Genomic DNA, 21,316 nt, shown 5'->3' on the forward strand with positions numbered 1-21,316 from the left:
GTCACCAAGTTTAAAGTGCCTTCAGTATTCTGTAAATTGCAGACTGGCTGAAAAACTATTGCAAGCTAAGAAAGTGAGAAAGTAGGGATTGGATAAGAAGGAAGATCCTCTCATTGAAAAATTAGTAGGGAAAAAAAATCACTGATGAAACTGAATTGTAATTTTGTATTCTGGACTGTATTACAAAATAAGTGACTTTTAAATTTTTGTTTTTTACATTCAAGACCCTAAAGATATTGCTTTGGAAAGATAATTAATGAGAAATCACACCATAGTTTCTACAAGGTAGGAAGCAGAAGTGCTATGTAAGGCAAAGTACTGTGGAAAACAAAAACCTGCAGCAGCAGCAGCTGAGCACCAATGTGGTAATTCACTTTACCAGTATTCCTATCCGATGTGGAGCAGGCTGCTTAAAGCAAACTTTTCACAGGCATTCATCACCTCTGCGTTCTCCTTAAGATCCTGTAGGAGTGGTTTGTGGTGCAACTGAAGCCACTGGAAAAGCTGTGCTTGGAATGGGGGGGGGAAGTAAAAATCACTGCATTATGGTAAGCATTCCCAGAACTGGCACCTAACATTACAGCATTACCTTTGACAGTTTTTTCTTCCTCAGTTTGCCATCTGAAAATGGAAACTGCTTGTTAGCCATGCAGGACTATTACAATAACTGCATATCTCTGTACTCTATGTGCACTCGTGAAACAGTTCAGAAATACTACTGTTTTCACAGCAGGATGTGAATCATATGCAATAAATCAAGATTAGGGCTGCACATATTAAATGAGTACTAACGAGGTTATTTATTTACATTTGGGGTCTTATGGCAAAAAAGCTTGCACTCAGAAAAATAATAAAAGTTAAGGATCAAATTATTAACAATATGCCCTTCACTTCCAGTTTGTCTTCGCTTTTGAATGTTTGAATTGGCAGATTTATTTTAACACAAGTGAATTTATGTTATCAGAAGAAAACTAAACAATCCATGAGAGCCAAACTGAACACATAGTAGGCAGGATCAAAAAAATCTGTATTATCACAAGAGCCTATCTATTCCTAACAGAGAAAACATTAGCAGCAGTAGGTTTTATGTGGAAGCTGTTAAAATTTAAGAAATACCTTGCCCAAGAGTTTCACAGTAGTTTGGCAACAATACAGAAATAGTGAGATTCCGATCTTTGGCTCCAGCAATCAGTGTGATTTAGCAAAGAGACTTCTGTGTTTTCCCTAACCTCAACCTTTTGTTCTTTACAATCTCTCTTTCCTACTCCCCTTTTCATCACCTATTCCATCCCAGTCCCCACTTCAGATTTCCCCTTCATTAGGCCTCTCCCTTTGATACTCATTTGCCCAACTTGTCCCAGTCCCCTCCCTCTGATTTCACATCCAACAAAGGTAAGTAGTAGGAAGCTCGGAGTTAAAAACACAGTGTTCTGTCACTCACTTTATCCTCTCTCAGCTTGAGTTTAAAACCAGTTTCCCCACCAATCTTAGTTCACCCTAGTTTATGTCATTTTTGCTACTCCTAGAACTAGCCCCTCACTCCTTGATTCAAGACACATCATCTTTCACATCTTGAAGCCATCAGAAAACTGCACTGCATGTAGAAGATCTAGATCTCTGTTCTCAGTTCTCTGCACATAATTACTCAGCTCTAAGCTGCACACTAGCAAACAATGTCTCTGCCAAAATTTAACCAAAAGCCTCAAGCAACTCTGGATATGGAAAGAAAAAGCACAGTTCTTGATCAAATTCAGGCAGGGATCTTTCTTTCATCTTAAAATGACTGAAAATATTTAATCCTGAAGCAAAGCTTATCTTTCTTACCAAAAGAAAGACTATGTCCTAGCACATAAAACCTTTAAGCATCTGAAAATAATTACTCTCTCATTTAAAAACGGAAGAAATGACACATTTCCTCATGCCTATGAGCCACAGCACACATAATTACCACAAGAGATCAGACAACATGCAGTAAATTGTTTACATGTCTGATTGATAGACACTCCTTGAACTTAGAAATGGTTTGTGCCATTTTGATGGGCATTTTCTGTAATAGTTGTGCTCAGGGCAGAAAACAAAGCTCAGAAGTCTAGAACTTAAAAACAGGGCTTTATCTGAGACCTCATAACCTCAACAGGTGGCAGTGCCAGCAATCCCTGTTGGAAAGGACGTGTTCCAGGCAACATACTCTTGAACTGCAACATTCTTAATATCACTTGAGCACTCACTAAAGCTCAGTGATATGCTTGCTTTGAGAGCCAAGGGAGAACTGACTAGTTTTAAGACACATTCCCTCTAGTCCCAACTTTCAAAATACTTTAATGCTCACCAGCTAAGCAACATTACGTAATTTGCTTTCACGATCTTTTAAAGAAAAAATTGCATTTCAATGACAGCCCTCCATAACTGAAAAGACCACACTGGTGAAACATAGTTTACTATTATTTTTTACTCAGTATGTACACAGTTCTCCAAACAAATTGGGTCATACGAAGGCAGTTTAAGAAGCATTGAGTAACCACCTTATCAACTGTTACATGGGATATGTCTTAGCCGGTTTTGCTTCCTCCAGCTCAGCATCCAACCAGCGGTATCTGCGGTGACGGCGCAGAACTTCAATTGCTTTTTGTTCTAGAGGTGTTGGTTGAATACCCAGGTCTTCCAAACCAGGAAGGTCAGGAAATGTCATGTCTGTTGTGTGGAACTTTAAAAAGAAAAAGAGAAAAAAAAAAAAAAAGAAAAAAAAAAAAAAGAGGGAATTAACTTGATCATTACAGCCAATGTAATCATTCATGTAATAAAAAAAGTATTGTGTACTTACACTTGAAGTCACCTTTTTTCTTTTACAGAAGCAAATTAGCATAAATCCATAGATTTACTAGAAACATTTTAATATGTCTCAAAAAAATCTTTCACAAATGGCAGCTCTTAGGAGATTCTACTAGAATTTCAAGGTTGCTGACATAAAACTGTTATGCCCAAGAAAGAACTCCGCAATAGAGTATGCTGCTGCATCTTGTACTAGATCTGAAGATCTATTCAAACACAAATGTGGACTCAGCCAACTGGGTGTCAGGCCCAGTTCCCCGACTGATTTGGCTCACTGTTTTTCCTTAGGAGGAGGAAAAGATTCAATGTGGCCCTGATGCAGGCTTATTTGATGAAATATAACTCTATAAACTGCATAGGCAGCTAGAAGTAAGGTTTTCAGGAGATGTTACATCCTGGGTCAATACAGCCAATAGAACCACAACACCAACTCTCTCTAGTATGGGGGATGAGTCAGTGGTTTGGGGAGGAAAAAAAAAAAAGTTTTGCACTAGACCACAAATAAATTTGCCTCCTTTATTACACATACTGTCACAGTTTTTCACAGTTATTTCCAAACAGAATAGGAAACTGGTTTATTTCACAGATGGAAAAACGTAAACATAGAAATTAACTGCTTACAGCTATTCAGTAAGCTGCTCTAAGTACAGGACCCAGTTCTCCCAGATTCATGGTAGTACCCTATCTCAAATTAATTTGGGGCCAATCAGGTCAAAAGAGGCTATTGATACTGCATCATAACAAAAGGCATTAAAAATCCAACTCTGCAAAATAGTTGGGAAAGTACCTGCAACCTTCAGAGAGCAGCAAGCTTAGAGATGGTCAGAGTACATGACTATCTTTGCTAACCACATACGCCAGCAGTTTTGACATTAATACTTGCTAAATCCTACTTTTTCCTCACTTGCAGTTGTTTTTCTGCAAGTTATGTCTCCACTCCCACTTAAGACACTGTGAGAAGTTAGCAAAAAATATGAAGTTGCAACATGTCCACGAGAAATGTTACCCGATAATTTGGGTTGTATCCAGAGCTGTCAGTTCAACTTGAGTTGTTAAAAACACCATTATCTGGACAGTGTAAGTGATTTTAATGCATCTAGAGGTACATATACTCACTAGTTACCTACAAGTGGGGAGCACCCCCCTCCCACATAGCTTAGCTGCACATTGCACATCCAACCTCTACTCTGGCTTTGCTATTTTCAATAGCAGGTGTTTTGGGGAAGGGAGTGGGGCACAGCAAAGACTGCAGCCTCAATCACTTTTAACATTCAAGAAGGCTGGGCCCTTTTTCCATCCCCATCTTGTTACTTCTTGCTATATAACCTTCTCACTAATTGTTTCAACCACTTTCTTAAACACATTTAGAGAAATACGTTAACTATATTTCCTCCACTGATGCTAATGGAAAGACTACATCATAATGATGCCTTTAAAAAATAAAAATTCTGTTAGTCCCTCTGTCTTCTTAAGTTTTTGTAAGACTGTACCAGAAGAATCTCCAGACTAGTTCGACAGTGTAGCCCCTTGGCACTGTAACAAGTCCGGATAAGTAACTTAAGAGTGAGACCTGCGGAACAATTGTATGGCAGGAACAATAATCATTTTTGAGGAAGGTTATATATAGACACCTTTAAAAATTTAATTTTTTTCAGTATTCAAACAGTCTGAAAGCAATTCTTGATAATCAAATTCTAGCCACTGGACAGACTGAAATACTATACCACATGATGTACACACATTTCAGCACTCCTTGAATGCAAAACTACAAGTGGAATTTACAAATACACAAGGAAACATCTCCCAAGAATAATTTGTGGGTTGTCTTACACTTACCCGGTCCACTTTGTCTCGTGTTAACCATGGTTCAAATGGATTAATCTCAAAAAATCTTGCAACTAAGCTGTAATCAGAAAGAGTATTGTGAAAGTATAGTCACTGTCCAGATGTACATAAGAAAACAAGAATCAGTAAAAATATTTCACACCTCGTAGACAATGAGCAACAGCTTGTTCTGTAGCTGTTCTTGCAAGCTATGAATTCATTAAAGCAGTGAACATGCCAGCCAGCAAGTTCTTAGCTGTGTTTCTGATAACTTTAACTGTTGGCCACTGAATTATTTGACTATCATCTACTCTTTTACTTTGGAAGGGAAAGGAGAAGCAGACATCTAGAACTAAAATTGCATGTTAGTGGGTGAGGAAAGCAAGCTTCCACATCCAATTCCCCACACACCAGAGGGTTCAGTCTTGCCCCTGCCTTTCCTCCAAAATCTGCTCCCTAGTAGTCTAGGCAGTAATCCAATTAGTCACAAAGTTTGATTCAATGCCTCCATGAGAAAACATGCTTGCTGACAACTAAGTGATTTAACAGCTGTACAAACAAGATGATGGAATCTGTAGCAATCTGCATCTATAAAAAGGATGAGGATTAGTGTATTTGCAGTTTCCAGAAATGCAGTTTCCCTTGAAAGAAAGAAAATCTGGCAGAGAAAAGAATGTGACACTACACCTCTTGCTCAGTGTCTCAGGACCAACAGTACTCAAGGCAGAATGTCTTTACTGAAGCACTCACCTGGCAGTCTAGGGTGTTACTTAGTTACTGCACATAAACAGAAAAAGGCTTATCCATCTTTTAGCTGCACTCTCTTCTCAAAAATATGAAATATCACTTAGTTTAGCCCATAAAGATAAAATGCATAACACAGACTGCAGCAAATATGAATAAAACTAGTAAGCACCCACATAGTTACTTTTTAACAAGCTGGTCTGTGTCGGCTGAGCCATGTTAATCTGATACCTCTACAGCCAATTCAGAAGCAGCCACCGCAGTTTAAGATGCTGTTCTAGCATTTACTCATCATCTGTTACATGAACCCAATGTTGAGTCCTATTAGCAGACTGGGAGGAGGGTTCTAACATTGGTGGCTTTTTTAGCTTATTAATTTGCATTGCACTAAAATTGAGGAGGACCAGTATCCCAAACATTAAAAGAGGGTAACTACTGAAATGGCATTTCCTGTTTGAGGCAGCTCTTCAAAAGGATGTCAAATTAAGCCTTAAAGACTAAGCCCAGACTCAGATTTACACTGCTCTTTTTCATGCACTATTACTCAGTACCCACAATTCAGCAGATCAGCTTCTCCTCCCCATGGGTCAAAACATACAGCTGCAGAAGCAGCTCAATGCATGCAAACAGAGCCTTCACAGTCCATCCACTACCGTCAACCCTTCTCTTATTGCATCCCCATTTATTACTATCTTCTAAAAATGTTACTGACCTCATATTGTAGACAAAGAAACACTTGCTCACCACTGCACTGCTCAAATTCCCAGGCCAACATCTCAAAACAAACTTACCTCCAACAGTGGCTCAAATCAATACAAAGGACCGAACTAGAAAGTCAATCAATATCCATACCACCCTTATCCCAGCTCTGCTTCCAGGGTGGCAGTGCTCACCAGACTGGAGGGACAGCTGACAGTAGCAATACCTTAAGCTGTTGCAGAAAAATCTGTCAGGGCCTATGGTCAGTAACATACACACAGATTTTCCCCGTGGTACTATTAAAAGTTTGCTTAGTTTGCTATTGATTGACTCTATTTAGGACCTTTTGCTACTTCTTGACTCAACAAAGCCATTCAATGACTCTGGAGTACCTAAAGAAAGCAAATTTTTATGATCCTACCATGTTAAATAACAACTGGCAATATTAAATAACCAGTGCAACAGTTATTTATGCTTCTGTGCCACCTGGTGGATCCAAAGTCCCTAGTGAAGGAAGGGTCCCACTTACTGGTAGAGAGGACGTGGAAGCGGATAGGGAAGAAAGGCTCGAAAGGAAACCGCGTAGATGTATTCTACCATGTCATACAGGAGGTACCTGTTCGGTCTGAAAGAAAAAACAAACATTACAAGTAGTTGGGTATACTTAAATACAAGAGACAAAAACTTTAAAACCCTCCACCCTCCAAGCCTACCAAGGGTCTATTTTCTTAAATCTAAATCATTTGCCAGACTTGTCATTTTCCTCACAAGAGGGGAACAAATTTTGTCTCTCCAGATTCTCTGCTGTTTGAAATAAAGAGGGATTCAGTTAGAAAAATGCATCATCTGACATCAGCAAGTGACAAACTGCAAAATTGTTTCATCACTGCATTGGGTGCCAGTGCCCAGGCGCTGGCAGAGGGGCTGCAGGGGCAGCCTATGTGGAGAGGTCAGGGCAGCCCCATGCCAGGCACAGCTGGCTCTGATGGACCCACCATGGTGCACAACTGAACCCCTCAGAGAAGGTGGTGGTTCCTCTGGGAAACCACATTTAAGGAAGGACAAAAATGCCACACAGGAAGAGAAGTGAAGGAAAAAATGTGTGAGAAACAGTCCTGTGAGCACCAAGGTGAGGGCAGGAGGAGATGCCCGAGCAGAGATTCCCCTGCAGCCCCTGGAGAGCCTATGTTGCAGCAGGTTTATCCTGAAGGATTGCAGCCCATGGATGGACCCACGATGGAGCAGTGGAACAGCGTGAGGAGGAAGAAGAGGCAGAGAAGAGCTGTTACGACCGACCCTGTAACCTGCCATTCCCCATTCAACCTTTGAAACTCCTCATCAACTTCATCCAGGTTGCAGGATTATATAACCTGAGAGAGACCTGCATTTAGGAAGTTACATGACTACTATCAAAAACATGATATCAAGTTTTCCTCTGCTAACAGAACTTACAAAAGAAACACAGCAAGAGGTAATATCAAATTTACTTACTCAGCTGAGAAGAAAAACCAACTTTGTTTTCATTAGTTAGCAGCAAGTTTTGTTTACCAAATTTTTTACACTTTACACTTTAACATCCTCATGTCTCTCCAAAGGTAGTATAAGTCAATTTCACTTTTATCCTGATATGTAAGAAGCATGTAAGAATGTATAACATAGCCAAACTTAAAAACATGAAAATAAAGATAAATACTATGTGTTGCTTTACAAATTACCAAACATTAACAGTACAACTTCACCAAGAACAGAATGACATAGAAGTGTCATTACATTAACCACAACACTAGCAGATAGGAAGCTCTAGAGAGCATTAGCATTCAAGACAGAAGATGTAAAGAGTGGATGAAGCAAAACTAATGCCATGGAGGAAAGAGTAGTAAAAAACCATACCAAATCTTCAGTCATTCGTAAATAGCAATGACATCACTAGTTGTCACAATTAAAACTGTTCCACAGTATAGTAGGAAAGGGGAGCAGGGAGAAGGGGGACGACAACACACGACCAAAACCAAAAAAACCCACAGAAATAGAATGCTCTTCTACAAAATCAGTATTTTAAACTCAAACTGGTAGCTCCTTTAAAAAAAAATTAAAAACCATCTCATACAGCTTTAGTCAAGAGTTATGCTGCAGAGTTCCTCTGGTTTTCCAACACTGCTTTGGATCTTCAGTTTAGATCACCATTCATTCAAAGTCTTTTCAGTCACTGTTATGTGCCTGAAACTGTATTCCTTGCAGTGAAAGCCTGGCATCCTTGCCTGAATTCCTGCCTCTGAAACCTGGGCACTGAACTCCTGGCCTTCTGTAAATTGCCAAAAAAAGTGAGACTTTGAAACTGTAAGAATACCTTCGAAGTTTAGCCAGTTGCCCTTCCATGTGGCTGCCAAGAGTGCTCTATTTAGTGTGCAATTCTCAATTTCTCCTGCAGTTGGAGCAGTTGTTTCTGCTGAGACTGCGATGAACCTAAAAACAGGCCTCTCTCCTTCCTTCTGCAGCAGGTGGCTTTGCATACATATTGACCCATCTTCGAGTTTGCCCCCAAGAGATAAATTAGCCACTCAAAGGGTTAATTTTGTCACATTTTGTGTTTTTGCATTAGTTGTGTCCACCTGACACCTATATATCTATTCTCTCTGATAAAAAAGTGGTTTTGGATGGCTGTCTAGCATTTGTTTCCACGTGTTCTTTAGTGTGACACTTCATATCATCCCAATGATGTGAAAGCAACTTCAGGTTACTTAGTAATTTTATTGTTCCTGTCAGTAGTCCTTTCAGACCATTATTAACTTCCTTCTCTTATTTTGTTAGTTTTTGGGCAGAAGTTCCTCAGCATGACCTTAAAGAAGTTGAAGACCTGCTTGCTGCCTTTGCCAGAACACCAGCATACAGCATACCTAGCCTAGCTGCCAGGATAACATCTTCCTCAACAGCTCCGTTACAGCACTGAAGAAAGCGACACCACACGAGTAAAAGACGAACCAGGAACAATCTCTGCACTACAGGAATAAAGAGCTGTCACTGCAACAGCGTCACAAAACAAACGTGGAAAAAAACAACCTAATCAAAGATAAGCCTTCTGCAAAATCCAGATACTATGCACATTTTCAGTGTATAAGGGGGGAAGATAAAGATATGCATGCAATAGAAAAGAGAGCCATTCAGCATCATTTGTATCTTGACTAATTAGCAACTGTTTTCTTTATCAATGAATCTAACGTTCCTTTCACCGCACAGATTGGACGAAGACCAGTTCCAGTGCTACGTTACAGTATCAAAACATGGACCCATTACCTTAGCATCTGCCATGCTGGTTATTTTTAATCCTAATGACCTGTTCTGACTTGGAGCTTTTGTACACAAAATATTCCAAGAGATACACTGTCCCTACTAATTTTAATTCCAGGTGGTTTCCACACAGCTTTAGCAGAACTTTCGCCAAATCTATGCTGTCTAGCATGTTTCCCAAGACTGTCTATTTCTCTGTGTGCACATACATAACATTAAATACAATGGGGCCCAAACTAGGATTTTCAGAGTACTCACAATAACAGCTTGAGTCATTTTTCCTCCCAAAAAGGAGGTGGAATTTATTGCAGCTCAAACTGTGTGCCTGGATGGAGAAATTAAATGTACTGTGCAGCATGCCAAAAAATGACACCAAAAAGAAGTACTTCAGTTAATTAGAATCAGAAAAGTAACCTACCCAGCCAAGGCATATGTTTTTCCTTTAGCATCAGGATCCTTAATTGCATTAATAATTGCTTTTGCTACATCAACCACCTGTGAGAAAAAAATTCAGATAATGACCAATAGAAAACAGGAATGCATGCACACACTCCTCTTTCAGAAGTGATTTACTGGGGGAAAAGAAAAAAAAAACCAAACAACAAACAACACATCCACACACAGAGGATTTGGGATTGTCTTGTTTTATCAAAAACTTACATATACTGGTTGCTTCGCTGTTTTTTTGCCCAGAGAAATAAGAGGCACACCACCAAACCAGCGCATGTCTGAGGGAAAGACACATACGTAACTTGAGAATAAAATCTGGAAATTCTTTCAGTAAGCAAATAGCCAATATATTTTGCACTATGCTGAATGTGGATCTCTTCTGAAAACTGATTTAATTTTAAAAAATAAATAAATAAAAGAATTGGGAAGAACTACCACCCAATTCCAGTAGTGCTGTTTTCAACACACATTTAGTTTTCTTATTAACCAGGATGGGAAGGCTGCATTTACTGTTTACTTCGAGTGGTTCATAGATATTTCAACTTTGCAAGACAGAAACAGATTCCATTCTACCCTATCTAACAATTTCGTTGGTGATGCGTCAGAGTCATTACTGCTGCTGCATCTGAGCACCGAACAACTCAGGTCAATTTCCGTTACCAAGGTAAACTACTTTAAGGGTTAAGATGACAAGACCTTAGCTCAAAATAAACTAAAAAAAAACCCAAAAAACACAAACCCAACAACTCAAAACCCCCCAAAAACACCAACCCCAAAAACAAACAAAAAAACCCCACTGATAGTACACATCCCCTCACCACAAAAAAAAAAATTAAAAATCAAACAGCAAAGTCTAACTAAATTCAGAAAGAATTTAGTGCCGAGATGAAAATTTATTATGTTTCCCATTACACACCCTCAGCTAACAAAAATAGTACATTTCTGATAAAAACATACCTCTGCTTTTCAAAGCAAGTCACATTTTCCCTCTGTTCTCTACAGAGAAGTATACAAATCATACATGGTTTTATTTCAAGAGTACATACTTGCAAAATGATTGAGAAATCGGTCCTCTCTCCCAAACATCTCAGAAGGCTTCAGAATTATAGCATCTGGAAATTCTTCCCTCACTGCTTTCTCTCCAACAGCCTATCATTCAATTAAAAGGAACACATTCATTAGATCCGTTCTGAGCAGACCAGAAGAAAACGCCTTTTCAGAACTTCACACATCTTGACTACTGCCCTGAAAGAAATGACACAATCGGTAGCACGAAAATTACTTATATCTGAACCACTTGATCTTTGAGATAAAGTTCTAAAGACCTTTAGATAAAGGCTAAGATAAGGGTCTCACAGAACACCCCAAAGTCCCATACATGCGTAGATTGTTTCTTCTATTTGAGATACAACACAGTCTCACGAGTGAAGTGACACAAATTTTAAAGGACAAAGTTCAAAAAGGAAAAAGCCTACCCTAAGTTAGGCTCTTGCTTATGTCAGAACAGAGCTGGGAAGAAAACAGAAGATTTACACAACCCCTACTACATTATCAGAACACTCCGAGAACTGCTTAAGTACAGTTAGAAACTTCAGTGGCAGCTATCTACTTTCCACATGGGACTGCCCAACTCAGTAAGGCCCAACTATCCTACAGAGTTGTTACACATTGAGAGTTACCAAATTTTAACTCTGGTTTTAAAAATGTTTATACTAAAGACAAGGCAGAGTACAGTGAGCTCAAACAAAACAAACACAGCTGAAACTGGGACAATATCTATATTAAAAAGAGAAAATCAGTAACAGAAAATTATACCTCCTAATAAGGAAAAAACTAATAGGATACCAAAATCAGATATTGTTTTGTACAAAGGTAGGTAACAATCCCACTTCAAGGGCCTGTAACCGTGATACTCATCTGTCTTTGCAGCATTCATTTTGGCATCAACTACTTTAGCAAGCAGGTCGAGGGAGGTGATTCTTCCCCTCTAATCAGCTCTCATGAGGCCCCACCTGGAGTACTGCATCCAGTTCTGGAGCCCCCAAACATAAGAAGGACATGGACCTGTCTGAACAAGTCCAGAGGAGACCACGAAGATGATCCAAGGGCTGGAGCACGTCTCCTATGAGGACAGGCTGAGAGAGTTGGGGTTGTTCAGCCTGGAGAAGAGAAGGCTCCAGGGATATCTTATAGCGGCCTTCCAGTACCTGAAGGGGCTACAGGAAAGCTGGGGAGGGACTTTTTACAAAAGCAAGTAGTGATAGAACAAGGGATAATGGCTACAAACTGAAAGAGGGCAGGTTTAGATTAGATATTAGGAAGAAGTTTTTCACTGTGAGGGTGGTCAGACACTGGAACAGGTTGCCCAAGGAAGTTGTGGATGCCCCATCCCTGGAAGTGTTTAAGGCCAGGCTGGATGAGGCTTTGAGCAACCTGGTCTAGTGGAAGGTGTCCCTGCTGATGGCAGGGGGGTTGGAACTGGATGATCTTTAAAATCCCTTCCAATCCTGACCATTCTATGATTCTGTGATTCATTCTATACTTTGCTAGGTCATTCTAGCCTTAGATGCGAGGCCTGATATCGGATCCCAAACCATCAAACTAGTTCCTCTTTCTCAATTACAGTAATTTTAGATGCAAAGATATTCAAGGATAGAAGAAAGCAATAGTTTTCAGGAACACAAGATCTATTTCCCTTCAAAGCATATGAAGTACTAAGGAGGATTTCTAGCTCCAATAAGCACAGAAACAAAAATTCCACAGCTGCAGAAAAAAATTCCATATTAAATTCATACATTGGCTTCCTTCAAACAGACCCAGTTGGGGAAAAAAAACAAACAAACAAAACAAAACAAAACAAAAAAAAACAACCAACAAAAAAAAAGGTAGGCTCTCAGAAAATATATTCAAAAGGATTCCAGACTTACTTTATTCCTGAGGTATTTGGAAGGACTCTTCATGCTAGCGTTCAGGTGAGAGATATGAATGAATGTTTCCACACCAGCTTCCCTAGTTATCTTTGCAATACTTTTAGGAATATTTACAAATTCATCTTCAAAACTGAAGTTTCTAAAACAAGGAAAAAACCCAAATTTTACTTCAAAAGCAATCAACAGTGGCTGCCTACCATCCAAATAGAAATCAATGCTTATTACTTGAATATATTTCAAAAACCTATCCTGATGCTCTTTGTTAGAAACAAAGTTTCCTTTCATGAGGGACTCTTCATATAGTAAAAACTAGATGCAAGTGAAATGCAACAGCAAGCTTCAACTACAGCTTTAGTACTGTCTGCTTTTTCACCTGTTAAGATCAAATCAGTATGAAAAATCCTCTTGCCCACTTGCCTGTGACAAATAGAAAACTTCTCCCAAGCAAAAACATTTTTTTTTTCCCCCCAAGAGAAGTGCTGCATCTTGAAATTTGAGCAAAGCTGTCTTTTTACAACACCTGTTCAAAATTTGACTTGATTTGATGGGGATGCACCAAATTACACTACAAAGGAGCTCAAAAATTCTGAGCAGTCTAAGTTAGGGCAGATGCTAGGCATTGGGGAAGTGGACAAAAACAGACCAAAGAACAGGCAGGTGCTTATACAAATGGAAAAATCTTACATTGACAAAAAAGTTCGAACCATTTCATAGCAGCTGTAAGGGACTTCAGGGAGAAGCATGCAGAAAGCAGAACAACTCCACTCACTTTATGGCATTCATGGGGCCTAAATTAGGGGGTTCAACTGTAATCTAGTTTGGCATCTGATCAAGAACAATACAGAAGCTCTGTCTCCAAGCAGAACTGACACTACAGGCTGGCAATCATCCCCAAATTCTTTCCAACTATCCCAAGACTACAAGAAACAGAACTGGCTTCTTGTGTCTTTATATTGTCCTTGTAAGCACCCCACTCCATCTTTTCCACTTGCTTTGGGTAACAAACATCTTGTCCAAATGCCTCTCTCTGTCCTTATCTACTCCCACAACTCTTCAGATCCCACTGGAGTCTAAAGAAAGCCTTAAAAATAAAAAGTTATTTTTGACCCTTCAATAACTAATCTGATCCTGGGAACCATCACTCCTGTTCTCCTCACAAAAATAGATTCTAGAAACACACAAGAACGAACAACATCCCTCCTGTAACTATGGAGTTTTCAAACAACATCGTATACACAGATGAGGCTGCACACTAATACTGGGCAAGGAGGAAAGTATTTAATGGCAGGCTTCACTTTTTTGACTGGTCTTTACTTCTAATCTTCCTTTTTTTTCACCCCCTTGCTTAAGTTTGTCATAGACTTTGGGATGATTACAATGGTTAGTCTGACCTCATGTTTAACAGACCACAGAATCTGATCTCAGGGTTCCAGCACCACCACTGATACCAACATGTAAAAAATACACAATAAGAACATTTGTGCAGTACAGTGGTTAGGTTTTGGAACGTCCAAAAGTCCTTAACAGGTACCACAACTCCTCTGCTTTGGAATCCGTCGAAACTGACCAGAGTGACAAGGTTTGGGCGATTTTAACTAGAACGAAACTTTTTGGTTTTGTCCTCACACTTCCTTTCAATAATAAAGAAACTCCCCCTTCTATAAATCATACTTTTTACACAAGTCCAGAAATTTTAAAGGGGGAAGTACACATGAAATACATATCTGAAAGATAAAGAGAGATTACATGGTCCTTGGGCCAACTGTACAGACTTTCTTTTCTTCCCTCACTCCCACATTACAAAGAAATTTATTCTCTTTTGACAGCAATAAGCATTTGAACTCGTATATTCACAATTTAGAAAGAGCACAGAACAGTCCTGACAGGTTGGTTTGTACTTTTTTTACCTATATCTCAAAGTCTGAAGAAGATATAAAAAAGAACCAAAAACCTTGTCAGATGCACAAGACCAAAATTAATTTAAATTTGGTGGGCTCTTCCCTAAATAAATTACATTACAGTCCCCAGCAGTAGGACAAGGAGCTAAGTGGCTATCACAAAAGGAAAGTACCTCTATGAATTTGAATGCAAAAATCAAACTGTGTCCCAGAAGTTACGTATATTTAACTAGACAAGAAACAGCCAAAATGGTGTCTGTTGGCAAGCACCTATTTTAGGAAAAATAATTATACAATTGGAGACTAATAAATCTCTTCTATTAACACAATTTGCCTACTAATTCTACAATTTGAACACCAAATGGCTGTTCACAAAAAAAGAGCAAAAGTCATGAGGCCTGTAAATGTAGATGAAACTGATATTTACATTTGTTTCTGCCTACTACGATAGCAAAATGATCCATATAAAGGCAAATCACCAAATTAATGAGCTTTTGTCTGAAAGTTCTGCATGAGGCTTTAAATAAAGTAGATGTAATTGCACACACACACACACACAAAAATGAGGCTATTAGGGGTATTTTTAACCTAAAATAAATATGGGATTTTTTTAAAAATGGATTTCAAAAAGGAACTATTTTTAAAGAATATTATAAAAATGCTTATGTAACTAATAGTGTCTGTGCTAAAATTCTATCAAGGAATGATGTTATTAATCATAACCTTAGGGACTCTCCATTAACTATTCCTGTTTATTAACATTTACCAGAGAACAGGAAAAGCTTGATCATAGTTTATTCTAGAAGGCTACAATTCATCATCATGCTAAAGCGACAGGATGAAAGCCCACTTCTGTAATAATGTAAATATGAGCTCACAGAACCTGGTGAGCCTCTGTCAGCTATAGGAAGGCACCCACGAAATACCTGTAAGGTGTATGAAAGCAGTGCATTGAACTCTCTGACAGGAGAGAAGTTGTACATAAGAAAATTATAGAGAGAACACACTTCTCAAGAGCAGATCATAACCAGGGCTCCAGTTAACCATGTAAAGAAATGGAAGAACTTTTATACACAAAATCTCAGTTCAGCCTTTTCATAGAAGCCAAGAATAATATCAGCATCACTGCATACTGTACACATGCTGTAAAACGTGGCTACAATGCCCAATACCTGGTGCAAATGTATCTATAAGGAAAAAGAAAGAAAAAGGAAAATTACTTTGTTTCCCATTCCTTTCCAACAAGATTAATGACCACATTGCTGTGTTCCACGGCTCTTCGGATAGAGTCTTTGTCCTTAGAGTCCCACTCCTGTAACCAGAGCATCAAATGGGAAAAAGATGAGATAATGTGTAAATAGGTATAATCAAAGAAAGCTCTTTCACACCATTTCCATTTAAAGGCTAAACAATAGCTGGAGTTCTGACTTTGAGAATGATTAACAGACTTCCTTGTATAGCAATGGTATTGTATTTGATCTAAAGCCAAAGCAAAAGACTTACTAAGAAGAGAAGCTGCCCCAGGTCACCCATCGGCCGCAGATACATGAGGTCATACTGATCACAGCGATAGGGTATGATTACTTGGGATCCAATGCGACCTGAGCGTTCAAAAAAAAAAGAGTTTCATTTATCTCAAACTACTACATAACTTCAGTAGATGAACTTCTGAATATACAAAACTTCCTTTTTCCCCCTGGCATTAAAGCACAACAAATACACGTAGATATCTTGAAAAGTTATCTGCAAAGCTAAAAGTAGAACAGAAGTAAGTTTTTTAATCTACATCACTGGAATTCTTAAGCAGGGACATTCTTGGGTATCTGGGCTTGTAAGACAAAATATAGAAGCTTGCAAGAAGCTTGTTAACAACAACAAAAAATCACAGTGTATGCTACAAACATAGTATGATACCTAAAATTGTGTCACATCTAAGGATATTTGCATTTTTAAGTTGCATGGGAAGAAGGAAAAAAAAGAGTTATTTTCTAAAATTTTAACTCAAAAGGGCAATTTTAAAGAATTCCAATCAAATTCCTGCAAACACTTTCATAAAATGTCCTAATAAGGCCAAAACCAGAAGAACAAAGTACGTGCTGTACCTCTACTCAGATATGCATTTTACAGACTGAAAAACACTACTTGAAAGAGAATCACTTATTTCAATGACTTTAACAACCTTCAAAGCTTCCAAATTTCCTAGATCAAAACAGCTTTTACTAGTTGTCACATCTTGGTGCTTTAGCAGAAAAAGCACTATGAAAGTATCACACAAAACACTTTGAGATCCAAAATGCCAGAGATTTCTAGGTTATCCTGCAACCTGAAGGAAAACTAGAGTTTCATTAAACACTTAATTTTTTCTAATTAGTACTCCTGGGGAACATTACCTAAACGGTTGACAACATATCTTCCAAGGAAACCTGTAGCCCCAAAGACAGTGGCCACGATGCCACTAACAGAGGATCGTCCGCTTCTTCCATGAGGTATCACCGCATGATGAACTTGGCGGTGCTGCTGCAACACAGATGGTGCTGCAGCTAACACAGAAATGCCAGGGCCTACAACACAAAACAGGGGAGAGCATGTGACACCAGCCAGACACTATCAGTGTCAAACCATAGTTAGCGTTATTTTTCTCATAATCTCCCTCAGCAAAGTTTCCCATGTCAATATTCCTGACAGGCTATTTCAGAGACATCTGGATAGGTCAGAGGACAGCAGGCTTGAGGGAGCTGCTGACAAAAGTCAAAGACCAAACTAAGATGTGAAAGGAGCAGACTAAGTTTATCAGTTCCTAAACAGCAATTAAAGCTTAACTGGCTAGCATTAATACTTGATGTATAAGGTGAAGCACAGAGGTTAAGCAAATAAAGAATACTTGCTACAGGCAAGTCCCACCCAAGTACATCCACATGCTGCTCCCAGATCTGGGAACCATGGGACAAAGACCTCAGAATCGCTCTAGATGCAGTTAATCATCCTTTTTATCTCTATTTAAATATAAATAGAGACCCAAATGTTGGAAAAGGCAGCAATCTTTCTATATCATAGCTCTGGAGTAAAGGGAAATTAGGAGATACAAAGAGCCAGACCCATGATGCACAGAATATTGCCTCAAAGCTCTTCCTTTTCTCAAGCAGCTCTGAAAGTTGAAAGCCAGGGAAACAGGACATCACCAGGATATTGACATAAATTGACAATGTAGCTCCAATAGAATCATAGAATAGAATCATAGAATGGTTTGGGTTGGAAGGGACCTTAAAGATCGTCTAGTTCCACCCCCCTGCCATCAGCAGGGACCCCTTCCACTAGACCAGGTTGCTCAAAGCCTCATCCAGCCTGGCCTTGGACACTTCCAGGGAAGGGGCATCCACAACTTCCTTGGGCAACCTGTTCCAGTGTCTGACCACCCTCACAGTGAAGAACTTCTTCCTAATATCTAATCTAAACCTGCCCTCTTTCAGCTTAAAGCCATTTCCCCTTGTTTTGTCATTAACTGCCCTTATGAAATAGGGATCTTGAAAAGAAGAAACATATACCCCCTCCAACCAAGTTAGTCAAAAGCAATAAATGAACTGCTCGTAAGAGATTTTTTAAATTAGAAGTGTTTAGTGTTACTATGTGGCCATGCTCCTAAAAAGAAAGGAACAGATGAAATGCAGAGTGGACAAGCACAATACAGACGTCTGGCTGTTGACAAGAGCAGACTGTAAGAGCTGTCATTGGAAAAATAGCTTGAGGATATAACAGAAATCCAGTAAGTGACCTTCCAACTTTTAGTAAGTCATGGCCACGAGCATTTTCGGGATGAGAACAAGCAAGTTTAATCTTCTCCACATAAATCTAAGTAGCAAGAATCATAATGAAAACAAGATTAGTATTTGATATCAGAATGACGAACACTTTAGGAAACAAACAAACAAACAATCCTACTTGTACACTGAAGGAGTATGTTTTATTTGTTTCTCAATATGCATTACCAGTTACACTGGTAATTACCAGTAGCGCTGCTGTTGTAGCTATGATAAGAAGATGAAAAGAATGGGGTATGTTTGGACATAAATTATATTTTGTTAGATCAGCTGATAGAATTCAAACCAGAAAATACAGCAAGATTTCAGTGCCTGAAGGAAGTGTTTCTCTGCCCCAAAGTCTGTCTATCCCTCCTCTCTCCATGACCCACAAATTGGAATAATTAAAGATACCACATCTCCAATTTTGTCCTGAAAGGTAGTTTGACATCCCCTTAACCAAATAAAGCAATCACACACATACACTTGTACTTAGCAAATTAATACACTATGCCTAGAAACTACACTCCAATTGGCTGATAGAAACAGGACAACATAAGATATTACCCACACATACTTCAAGTAGGTATATGACTTCCTAAAAAGCAACTCTCCTACAAAACAGGTCCAAGTTCAGGAACAGTTAAACTGGGCATGCTCTCTGTCTTAAAGCACCAGATATGCGGGGCCTCTCCATTACTGGAGCAGAGACCTTGAGACTGACACGTAGTTTTAAAAGTAACACAGTATGTTCATACGACACTTCATAATACCTCAAACTGAAATTTTAAGGAATGTGCCAAATTTTAAGGAACCTGCCAACTCATCACTGCCATATTCACCACTTATTTTCACTCTCTGCTTTTTCTATCATCCTGTTGATTTAACAGCATCCTCTCTGCTTTTTCTATCATTTTGTTGATTTAATATTGCCCTCTAAAAAAATCTTTGCATATACTCCTGTAGAATTACAGTGAAAGTGAGGACTGTCATTTCAATGGATTTCCAATCCAGCACATCTTAAAACACATTGCTAGCTCACCTTACAATGTTATCTGACACACACTACACAAACATAACAGTCCAGAGCTTAAGTTTTTACATTCAAAACTCTTGCAGAGTTTTTGCTTTTTTTTTTTTTTCTTAATTCTTTTAAACAACAACAGAACAAACTTGCAAATGAAATCAGGAGTGCATATTCAATACTCTGTACAGAATAAAACCTGTAGCTATATAATGGGTACCTGGAGAGCAGAGATTAACAAGGCTCAGTACAAGTGCACACGTAAAGGATAACACTGAGGGAGACAGTTGAATGATCTTGTTACCTTCGTTTTTGTAGTGTTCTAATAACTAGTGTTTTGCTATTTGTTTTTCAGGAAAAGTAGACACACAGAAAAATCACTGGTTTCTTTATAGCCAGCAAGATTCCTTCAAGTATGCAGAAAAGCTACATGGTATGCTGAGCCAGTGAAAGAGAAAGCTTGATGACCCATACTCCTCCATACTTTGTTTACATAATGTCTCTTTCTAAAGGTTTGTAAACAAAAACAATTACACAATAACCATATTTACAGAATTTACCCTATGTCTGTCACTTCTAGATAGGAACACTTTTCAGTCCTTACAACATAAAACCTAAAAGCAACAAGATTTCAGTCCACAGGGAGCACCTGTTGAAAAAAGTATCATTAAACAGATCAACCCAGGTAAGAACAACAAGAAAGTTAAGCTGAAAAAAAAATTATACACATCTTTCAACTACTTTGTGGTTTTTTTTTGCTGTTATTTCTGGAAAAATTATTGGTGACAAGCTCTTCATGATGTTATCACTGTTATGCTAACAAATAACATCCAGTTACTGGTTTGTATTCTGCCACTGTTGTGTACACGCCTGTTGTTGTTTGCCTTACACGGCAAGGTCTTTAGTGGTATACATCTTTTCTTATTCCACAACTGTAACAAGATTTGTCACAAATCATCACCATCTATGGCTAGGTGCCCAATTACTACTATATTATAAAAAAAAGTTGATATTTAAGAGTATCTATGAGACCCAAAGAAAGCAGGTTAGCTATCCTCCCACTGATTCACAGCAGTAAAGTATGTTCCACACGGTGTGGAGCCCTGTCAGAACACAACATTTAGTGACTCAGGACTGGGGACAATGTAACTCCACGGAGCCACACAGCTTTCACAGCCCACATGAATGTCCCCAGGCTGAGCAGCACCGCTTAGAGCTCTGTGTTCCCATGTCACACAGACTTGCATAGGGATTCTTTCTCAGAACAGGAGGATTCCAGCTTCTTCACTAACCAGAATCCAACTGCCACTGGAAGTTTACTTTTGCAACCCATATTTGAAGCAGTTTATGAACACTGTTTTGAATTAAACCACAAATATCCACAGTAACCCAGAACAATCTTTTTCTTGAAAAGAACCATTGCTCCAATTAAAAGCATGTTAAATTCCTTCCTCACCTTTGTCAACCAACAAAACCTCTTTGCCACTTCCCAGTTTACACAACAGAGGAGCACGGGCTGAACCAATTTAACTAAAAATCAGTTCTGCTTTGGTGGCAAAGGCACAAACACCAGCTTTAAATATAATTTTGGTACTTGGGCATTTTCATAGACCATTGCCAAAATGTCGAGGTCACCTAAGAAATCGCATGAGGAACGCGAACGTTTCGCCCACAGGGCAGCACTTCCTCTGCCGAGATTCTGAGAGCCGCAGCCTGACAGGCTCCCGTGCGGCTACACCGGCAGCCTGAGCCGAGCCCAGGCAGCGCTCTGGGCTACACACCCCGGTTCCCCGAGAAGGAGGAAGACGCAACACCGACCATTCCTGCCTCAGACAGGTC

At 39.1% G+C, this 21,316-nt stretch overlaps 1 protein-coding gene across 1 annotated transcript; it reads right to left on the reverse strand.

Annotated features, from left to right (window-relative positions):
- Positions 1 to 2,439: 2,439 nt before the first annotated feature.
- Positions 2,440 to 17,220, reverse strand: NDUFA9 (NADH:ubiquinone oxidoreductase subunit A9; the record flags this gene model as incomplete). Its single annotated transcript, XM_029086313.1, has 10 exons — positions 2,440 to 2,704; positions 4,666 to 4,732; positions 6,626 to 6,721; positions 9,800 to 9,876; positions 10,042 to 10,109; positions 10,878 to 10,980; positions 12,759 to 12,900; positions 15,880 to 15,971; positions 16,163 to 16,260; positions 17,050 to 17,220. Coding segments are annotated over 10 exons (1,085 nt in total), but the record flags the coding sequence as incomplete, so codon positions are not given.
- Between the last annotated feature and the right edge of the window lie 4,096 nt (positions 17,221 to 21,316).

Source organism: Antrostomus carolinensis, unplaced genomic scaffold (assembly GCF_000700745.2).
Source record: "Antrostomus carolinensis isolate BGI_N321 unplaced genomic scaffold, ASM70074v2 scaffold1838, whole genome shotgun sequence".
Classification (NCBI taxonomy): domain Eukaryota; kingdom Metazoa; phylum Chordata; class Aves; order Caprimulgiformes; family Caprimulgidae; genus Antrostomus; species Antrostomus carolinensis.